The sequence below is a fragment of the Cystoisospora suis genome (assembly GCF_002600585.1).
Source record: "Cystoisospora suis strain Wien I chromosome Unknown contig_3646, whole genome shotgun sequence".
Classification (NCBI taxonomy): Eukaryota; Apicomplexa; class Conoidasida; order Eucoccidiorida; family Sarcocystidae; genus Cystoisospora; species Cystoisospora suis.
The window spans coordinates 1-8868 of record NW_027156441.1 but is presented as its reverse complement, the minus strand read 5'-3'; the positions used below and the strand labels follow the sequence as shown (position 1 = coordinate 8868).

Sequence of the window (8868 nt, the reverse complement as noted above, 5' to 3'; positions counted from 1 at the left end):
TGCATATATATATATATACAACTGTAGATATATATATATATAGGTATATGTATGAGATATGTCTCTGTAGACTGAGTATGTGGAGGATGTATAGAGATGTCCCTCCATGCAAGAAGTTAGGGTAAATGAAGTGCCGAGCAAAGAAGAAAAAACCTCACAGCCAACAAGACACTCAAGTGTATATACACCTCACGACAATGCGATGCTTTTCTTTCGCCTTCTCTTCTTTCTCTTTCCCGTCCTTCTCTTCAACTAACTCTTTCTTTAGCTCATCTTTTTCTCATAGACAAATTAAAGAATCTTTCTCTCCTGTTTTAGATGAAGACAGACTTCCACACACTTCGCGGCCTCTTCTCCTAGGGCGTTCGAGACAAGAGAGACTGCATGCACCTCAGCTCACTGCTAGCCAAAGTCCACGGGCGCTCCCTCCTCTTCTATCCCTAGTGAACTACTACTATTGCTATGCATGCATCCTGTCAATATACTAGTAAAACTATAGGTAAGACTACAACTAATACTAGAGCTCTAAGAGTACACCTATCCATACTACCCTATACTATAGCTATCAATACGGGGACTACAGCTATATATACTACGCGTTACATGTAGACTGGCGAGCGACAAGATAGATAGATAGGTAGATAGATAGATAGATCAAGAAAGATAAATAGATAAAGATAGATAGGTTAGAGATAGGTAGAGAGATGAATAGAAAGATAAAGATGAATTACACATATATAGATAGATCGATAAGTTGATAGACTGAAGAGAGATAATTGGCGGACTGAAGATAGAGAGGTCAACGAATGAAGATAGATAGATGCGTGGACAGAGAAAAGATACACAAATAGATGAGAAAAGAGATACACAGATGAAGATAGAGATATGAACAGATCGACTGATAGAAAGACAGCTAAAAAAGAGACAGACCAAAACAAAAAGATCCCCTCCAGACGAGCCGCGAAATCTTTCTCACTCCTTCTTTCTTTCTTTCTTATCATCCGGCGAGAAAATCTGTCTCTCTTTTTGCCGAGGAAATAGAAAGAATCCTTAAAGCACTCCCCGCCTCTCCCCCCGCGAGCGTCTTTACTCTTGGCCTATATAGAAAAGCGATGAAAGGGAGGTGCTTTACCATTGGACTTCTCACCTGAGAAATAGGCGGCGTTGCCGTCCAGGAACGTCGGGATTGCATGCATAGCGTCTTCCATGCTCTGTCTCCTTCCTACGGTTGAGGCCGATCCGTATGAGAAACCGAATCCTCTCTCTCTTGCGTTTTGGTAAAGAAAGGATCTTCTTCTCGAAGAATAAGAAGACGAAAGATGTCTATCATCTTCATTAACAGAAAAAGAGAAAGACGAAGAAGAAGAAGAGGGGTATCTACTCAGTAGAGTCGATCTCTCAGCTACTTTCACAGACGGAAAGAAGCCTTCTTCACAGTCATCTCCTTCTTCTTCTTCCTTCTTTTCTTCTTCTTCTTCTTCGTCTTGATCGTTCTTATCATGTACACCTCGAAAGTCGTCAAACTCATCGCGGCCCGAAGTTGAGGTTTCTGGAGTGGGTCTCCGCTTCATCCAAGAAGACGAAGATGGAAGAGAAGAAGAAGAGATGTCTGCCTGGTCTTCTTCTTCTTCTCCTCCTCCGAAAGATGGAGAGATAACACGTCTACACACCAAGAAAGAAAAGAAAGAAAAGAAAGAAAGAAAGACAGAAAGGTGTTCTAGCTGAAAAAGATGAGGGATGTGGAATGAAGATGAAGAAAAATGTCTGAAGCCTTAAGCTGATTCGACTAGGAGTTGTGTATGTACAGTCCAAGTATGTATCTAGCAATGAAGTGCTTCTACATATATATATATATATATACTTACACATACAGTATACAGATACATAAAGAGAGAGAGAGAAGATGAAGGAAGCAGATCAATAAGTGTTGGGCCCTGTCTTGGGTAGCTATGTTCCATTCTCTCTCTTCTTTCTTCGCCTCGACTCCTCCTTCCTTTTCATAAATCTCCTTCGCTCTTCTCTCTAATCGCAGAAATATGAACATACATATATGATAAGACATGTAGACATATATCTACATATATAGAGATAGATATCACGATAAAAGCGTTGTATCGGAATTTTCTTATGCCTTCTCTCTCTCTCAGAAGAAAGAAATTGCCAGAAGAGGTATATAGAGAGGAAGACGACGAAAACAAGAGATAAAAGCTCTCCATATCATTCTCGACAGATAGATAGACAGATAGATACATGAAGACAGATACATTATAGATAAAGATAGGTGGATAGATAAGACTTTTCTTTGATTTGGAGTGTATGTACATACGGTGCCTTCGTGAAGGAGGGAGGAGTCAAAGCAGTTGAGGTTGCTTGAGAGAAATAAAAGTCTTTCTGAGAAGAAGAGCTCAGGTGGGTCGGATAGATCTTTAGAGCAGACGTTTCATCCGAGAGAGGCGACTGAGAATGGAGAGAGAGAAAGTCTTTCTTATGTCTATGTTTCCTTTCTTCTTGTTCTTTCTTCTTCTCCCCCAAAAATTTCGCTTCTGTTAACTCGCTCATCTTCTTAAATCGCACTACCGGAGATGACAAAGAAGAAGAAGTCTTTCTCCCTGCGATGATAGGAGATGAAGACATAGGGACGTTCGTCTTTCTCTTTTCTTCCTCTCTTTCCGCATGATCTTGCATGCGATCGTCTTTCTCTCTATGAGAAGAAGAAGGAGAAGGAGAATCGACGCTTATTCTTGGAGAGAGAGAGGAAGAGGCAGAAGAAGAAGAGGGTGTCTTTTTAGTTGTGTTGAAAGAAGAAGAAGATTGGAGAGAATGTCTTTCCCGTTGTGAAGAGGAGCCATTCTTCCTTTCTAGGTGCGAATCTTCTCTTGTACGGAGAAGAGAAGGACTGGTATTTTTCCTTGCTAATGCATTCTTCTTCTTCTTCTTTTCTTCTTCTTCTTCTTCTTTCTCTTTTCGATATCGATGAAGGTCTTGTCCTCTACCCCCCCCTCCCTCCATGGCGTCTTCGGAAGATCTTCCCTCTTTCTTCTTCTCTTTCTTGNNGAGAGAAGAAGAAGAAGAGACACCCCCCCGATGTTTTGTGAGGCGTTTTTCTTCTTCTTCTTTTAGAGAAGTCACTCGATGTGTCCTTTTCTCGTCGTCTCTCCGTCCGGAGTTCCCGGAATGAGATTTCTCTCTTGATCTCTCGGTGTTTCTTTCTTCTTCTGCTTCTTCTTGACTTCGTAGAGTAGACCTTCTTCTCTCTCCTTCTACACTTTCTTTTTCTTCTCTTCTTCTCTTCTCCTCAGACACACAACAATTTCGACCTTTCTTTTCTTCTTTCTCTCTTTCTTCTTCTTCTCGCTTTCTTCTTATTCTACTCCCCGCCACATCACGGTCATCTCTTCTTCTCTCTCTTTCATCCTCTCTTCTTCTTCTTATTCTATCTTCTCCTCCTCCTCCTCTATACCTCTCTTCTCGACAAGAGAGAGACGCATTAACACTTTTATCTCTTGAGTTAGATGACGAATGCTCCCCGACTTCTCTCTCTCGATCACCCCTCTCTGAAAAAGAGCTCTTCTGCACAACAGAAGAAGAAGAAAAGGTAGAAGAAGAAGGTTTCTTTGAGAAAGAAGTGTACCTGTCTTCCTCGCTTCGTCTCTTTTTCTCTCGCTCTCTCTCCTGAGAGGTTCGGTAAAAAGAAGAGGAAGAAGAAGAAGAGAAAGTTCCTAGACTTCTTTTCTTAGGTGTATCTACACACTCTCGACGTCCGAAAGCATCGCGACTCTTGGAGCTCTCTCTTCTCTTTTCTTCTTTTTCTTCTTCCTCGTCTTCTTCTCCCCCTTCTTCATCTTCAAGCTCGAAACTTAAGAATCCTCTTCTTCGCGCTTGATCTCTTCCTTCCGCTTGTCTTTCTCTAAACAGCATCTTTACGAAAAGAAGGCACAACACAAAAGGGTGCCATCCAGATTTCTCTCCTTCTTATTCTTCTTCTGCGCTCTTCTTCTTCTTTTCCTTTTCTTCTCTAATGAGAGAGTGTATCTGCTTTACCCACAACACTTTCTAAGGCGATTTGCAGAAGAAACGGGTCTAGTTATGTTGCTCTCTCTCCTTCCCCCGAGGAAATAGATGTAGACACGTGTCTAACCTCTATCTAGCTAGCTGTCTACTAGCCGAGAAAAGCGAGAAACAGAGAGGAAGAAAAAAGAGTACGAAAGACAGAGAGAGAGAGAATAGAGAAAGAACGAGTAAGAAACGGTTTTTCTCCTAGAAAGAGAGAAAGAAAGATGAAGATGCGTAAGGACACATCCCTCACATCCTTTTGTCGGGTGTACATACACCCTGGAAAATAGACATGCTTCTAGATGTACAAGAGAGGGGGAGATCTACCATTCACCTCAAAAGGAGGAGACGACAACCTCTGAGAAATTGTACATCTTTTCTTGTAAATGAGAGGACAGGAACTTTTCGAATCTCCTCTCTCCAAGAGCAACTTGGCTCCTCTCTTTCTCTGCAAGAGAAAAACCTTTCGCTGTCTATCTTTTCTTCTCATACGAAAGCCTCGGATGAATTCTCTGCTAATGAAATGATAAAGAAAGAAGACCTAAGAAGAGGGGAGGAAAAGAAGACAACGCAAGTCTTTCGGAGAGATGATAGAGAAATAGAGAAACAGGTAGAAATGCACCAATAGATCTATGATAAATCTCTAGTACACGAAAGACAAGAGGAGGAAAGAAAGGGAAACTGAAAGGAGATAGATGAAGGCCCAGAAAAGAACGAAAGAAAGAAAGAGAGGTGAAATAGATGTCGACAGAAAGAAGAGAAAAGTGAGGGAAGAGAAGCACAGAAGAAAGATAGGTTTTCTTTGTCGGGGAAGAGAAAGAAGAGAAAGCAGAGGAATTCTTAGTAGGTGAAAAAGGAGAAGAAATGGAAAAGAAAAGGAAGTTTCTGTGTGTTACTCGTATATAAGCCGATCTCCCTAAGGCGATTTTTTTGGCTTCTGCAGCTCCTGCTGCATGCAGTGAAGAAGCGCGATACAGACTGACAGACAACTTCTCTTTTCTTCTCCTGGCGTCTTTCTGTCCAAGAAAGTTTCTTAACCTTTTTTCATCGATAGATCTCTTTCGTCCTTTCTTACCTTTTTCCTCTCCTAGAAGGAGAACGAGAGAAAGAATGAAAGAAGAGAGGAAAAAGCAGTAGATAGTTGGGACTAGAATTGAATAGCAAGACAGCCGCATGCGGCGGAGAGCAATACATGAGATATGTCTTGAGTCTACAGAAGAAAAGGAAATCCATGCAAAGAAAGATAGAAGAATTGAAAAAGAAGAATCTCGGGAAAGGCATCTTCTCTTTCGCTTATCTGTCTTATCGTAGAAGCTAAGTCTAGATGATAGAGTGAGTTGTCTTCTTCGTATGTATCTACTAAAGCATATAGACATGCAGAGGTAGGGCCTATCCTTATCATTACTATTACTATCTGCTCTAACCTAGGATCCATACACATATATATATTCATAGATCATGTATGTAGAAGATATCACGTGTCTTAAACGGGCAGCGTCTAGAAGCAGATTTGCCGGACCTACGCAAACCCGAAGTATTTACGAATAGAGAATAGGAAGAAGGATGGATTCTACATGTATCTAGGATCTCTCCATCTTTCACCTATCTACCTCTCTTTGATGTATCTCCCTGTCTTTGACCTATCTATCTATATATATCGATCAATCTGTATCTATCTATCTACCTTTATCTGTTTCGGAAGTAGGATTCCTTGTCTTTTACCAAAGGGCTGCTTCTAGGGGATTCTTTTCTCTACGTCCAGAGAGAGAGAGAGAGAGAGAATGAAAGAGAGAGGTCGATTCTTTCATGGAGTGTTTAGTGTATCTGCATCTATCTCTCATCATAGGAGAGTTAGTAAAGGTTTTCTTCTTCAAACAGAAAAGAGCACGAAAGGAAGTTAAGGTGTGCGGCAGATTGTTTTGCAGAGAGAGAAAAAGAGAGAGAAAGTGATTTATTTCTTTCTTCTGGTTTAATTCGTCTTGTCCTTCCTATTTCTTTTCTTTTATCGATCTCTCCTTTTCTTGCGGCATGCATACAAACTGAATTTTGTCTCTACTTCTATCTGTTGCTCGTCTTTCAAGGAGGAAGAAGCTGTATATACACCTCGAATCGACAACTCAAGAAAGACCTAGATTGATGTAAGCCCCGATTCTTCACTTCTCTTCTACCAACTTTTACAATTAGATATCTTTTCTTTCTTTTAGCTCATGGGGCAGAATGAGATAGATAATGCTCTGCTTCATTCACTGGCTGTACATACACCTCACTCCTCATTTCTCTCAGGGTGTTACTTGTCAATTCTTCTCACATGGAATTTTACGAGCATGCCTTACCTGCACTCCATCATACCTATCTATCTATCTACACCTTCCTGTGTGCATGCATGCATATATATATATATGCTTGTACGTATCCGCCCCCTATCAATAAGACGCTGTGGGTTATCAGACTATCTGTCTATCTGTTTATTTCTATCTTCCTCTATACACTTGTCTCTATATCTATATGTCCCTCTCTATATGTGCTGTTTGTCCACCATACCTATCTATCTATCTATATATCTGTCTATCTACCTGTCTGTCTACCTCTATTTGCATGTGTATAGATCTCTATATATGCTCTTAAACATGTCGGCTGTATAGACAAGTTTCTTCTGCATGCAAGGGAGAAAGTTTTATGGAAGTTCTGTTTGAGAAAGAGGAAGGAGTTGCCACAAGCGCTTCTTCAACTTACACCCTAGGCAATCTCTCCTGAATAGTCTTTTCTATCGCCTTTCTCTTTCTCTTCATCTCCCCAAGGCTAGAAGTACTAGTACTAGTAGTAGTTGCAGGTGGGACCGAACTGCATTAGGTATATTCTGTACCTTACAAGGCTCTCTCTCCTTACGTCTCTTTAGCTCTATTCATCTCTATGTTTAGATATCTCTATGAAGATCTAGATATGCAGACACATGCGTAGCCTACGTGTATGTATTCAACTCCTATATACACTACGCAAATGTCAATTCCATATATATATATATATACACGTATCCTACCTGTATGCATGCTACACATATATATATATATACATACTATGTGTACATAGATTTATATCAATTCCAGGTAAACATAAATCTACTATATACATATATATATGTATATATACTGAGATATTCATTTAAGATACAGGTAGGCAACGCGTAAAACATTGATCTCTCTATCTATTAATCTACTAATCTATTAATCTATCGTTGATCTATCTCTTCTTTTCTTTCCTTAACTTTCGTTCTATCTCCTTTCTTTTCTTGATCTTTTTCCTTCTTCCTTTCAGAAATTTCTTTCTTTCTTTGACTTGCTCTGTGTTAGGGGAGGTTTTTCTTTTCTACAAGGAGGAGAACCCCAAGAGGTCCGCATGCGACGTCACGAATAAGAAGATCTTCTGGATTCCAAGATTCATCTCTTCCTTCTTCTTTCTCTTCTTCTTTTCCTCGTCTTTTCAAGAAGAGCTTTTCTTTTCTTATCTTCATTGGATGTCTCCCAAAATCTCTTCGTTCCGTGAAGAAAGTTTCTTGCCTTTGTGTCTCTTCTTCTTTTTCTTTCTTTCTTTCCTCGGCCTCATCTTCTATGGAGGAGAAGAACCTCTTTCTTTTCTTCTTCTTCTCCTCCTCCTCTTCGTTCTCGTCTTTTTCTTCTCTTTCTCCGCTCTTGACTTGTTCCATCCCCTTCTTTCTCTCTAGATCGAATGGAGAATCTCTTCCTTTCACTTCTTCTTCTTCTTTCTCTCTTTTCTTGTAGGAGAGGTGTTTGTCTTGTTTTAAATTCTCGTAGCTCCAGTGAGGGAGGGCATGTCTTAAGCCTGGTCCCCATGCATACAAATCTCCTGAATCTTCAAAAAGAAACAAAAGAGATCGAAAAGAAAGAAAGAAAGAAAGAGTGAAAAAGGAGGCTGGATGCATGCAAAGAGACGTATGAATGAGGAGGTATGTCTATGTCAATGAACGAAGCTTTGCCATCCAAGTGAAGAGGAGAAGTCTCTCAAGATCAATAAGAAAGAAAGAAAGAAAGAAAGTTGTGTATGAAAAGAAAGAGAGAGAGAGATGGGTAAGGTTCAACTCCCACATCGGAGATCTTGTGTGTAGAGGGACGTTTCTATCTATTTCATACTCTCTCTCTCTGTATCTTGCACGTGCAGTGTATGTACACTCTCTCTCTCTCTATATGTTTGAAGCGATAGAAGAAAGAAAGATGCAGAAAATCCCGTCTTTCCTCCTATGAACTTCTCCCCATGCTGAAGGAAATTTCTTCTTTTTTCTTTCTTCATTTCTACTCTCTTCAGTCACATCGAAGAAAAGACGAAACTCTCCTCCTATCCATACATACACATCCACACACACACCCTCTCCTGCGCACGTATATAGAGATACAGATGCATATATGTATATATACATATATATTACAGAGAGAGGTAGAGAGAGAGATGTATAGGAGGGGGAGGAGAAGACAACGTGTAGGAGGGGCCGGTACGGATCAGGCAGTTCCATACATACATACATACACATACACATACATATATATATATATGTGTATGTGTATATATATGTATATGTGTGCATACCAGTGAGAGCGAGGTTATAGTCTTTTGGAGTTTGGAGGAAAGAAATTCCCTCGCAGTCCCAGCCTCCTGTCGCTATCTTCGTCACTTGGCCTCTCATACAACTCTGAATCCACACGCAAAGAAGACGAAAGAAAGAGAAAGAGTGAGAAAGAAAGAAAGAGTGAGAAAGAAAGAAAGAGAAAGAGTGAGAAAGAAAGAAAGAAAGAGTGAGAAAGAAAC

The 8868-nt window shown here is 40.3% G+C and overlaps 3 protein-coding genes across 3 annotated transcripts; all 3 read right to left on the bottom strand.

Moving 5' to 3' along the window:
• Positions 1-1097: 1097 nt before the first annotated feature.
• On the bottom strand, positions 1098-4856 carry CSUI_007059 (uncharacterized protein; the record flags this gene model as incomplete). The annotated part of the gene is made up of 2 exons (XM_068067209.1): positions 2327-4856; positions 1098-1662 (listed from the first exon to the last, which is right to left on the bottom strand). The coding sequence occupies exons 1-2, from the start codon at positions 3916-3918 to the stop codon at positions 1098-1100; spliced, it is 2157 nt and encodes a 718-aa protein (XP_067920816.1). The 5' UTR covers positions 3919-4856.
• Positions 4857-5920: 1064 nt separating this feature from the next.
• On the bottom strand, positions 5921-7057 carry CSUI_007058 (uncharacterized protein; the record flags this gene model as incomplete). Its single annotated transcript, XM_068067208.1, has 1 exon — positions 5921-7057. A coding segment is annotated over exon 1 (165 nt), but the record flags the coding sequence as incomplete, so codon positions are not given.
• Positions 7058-7326: 269 nt separating this feature from the next.
• CSUI_007057 (uncharacterized protein) lies at positions 7327-8752 on the bottom strand. The gene is made up of 2 exons (XM_068067207.1): positions 8650-8752; positions 7327-7920 (listed from the first exon to the last, which is right to left on the bottom strand). Exons 1-2 carry the CDS (start codon positions 8744-8746, stop codon positions 7397-7399), a joined length of 621 nt encoding a protein of 206 aa, XP_067920814.1. The 5' UTR covers positions 8747-8752; the 3' UTR covers positions 7327-7396.
• Between the last annotated feature and the right edge of the window lie 116 nt (positions 8753-8868).

Excerpts from the sequence above, each read along its gene's own strand:
- CSUI_007057 (XM_068067207.1), bottom strand. The coding sequence starts at position 8,746 with ATGAGAGGCCAAGTGACGAAGATAGCGACAGGAGGCTGGGACTGCGAG. Across the intron at positions 7,921-8,649 it reads CTATAACCTCGCTCTCACTG|ATTCAGGAGATTTGTATGCA; the intron begins GTATGCACACAT and ends TTCTTTTTGAAG.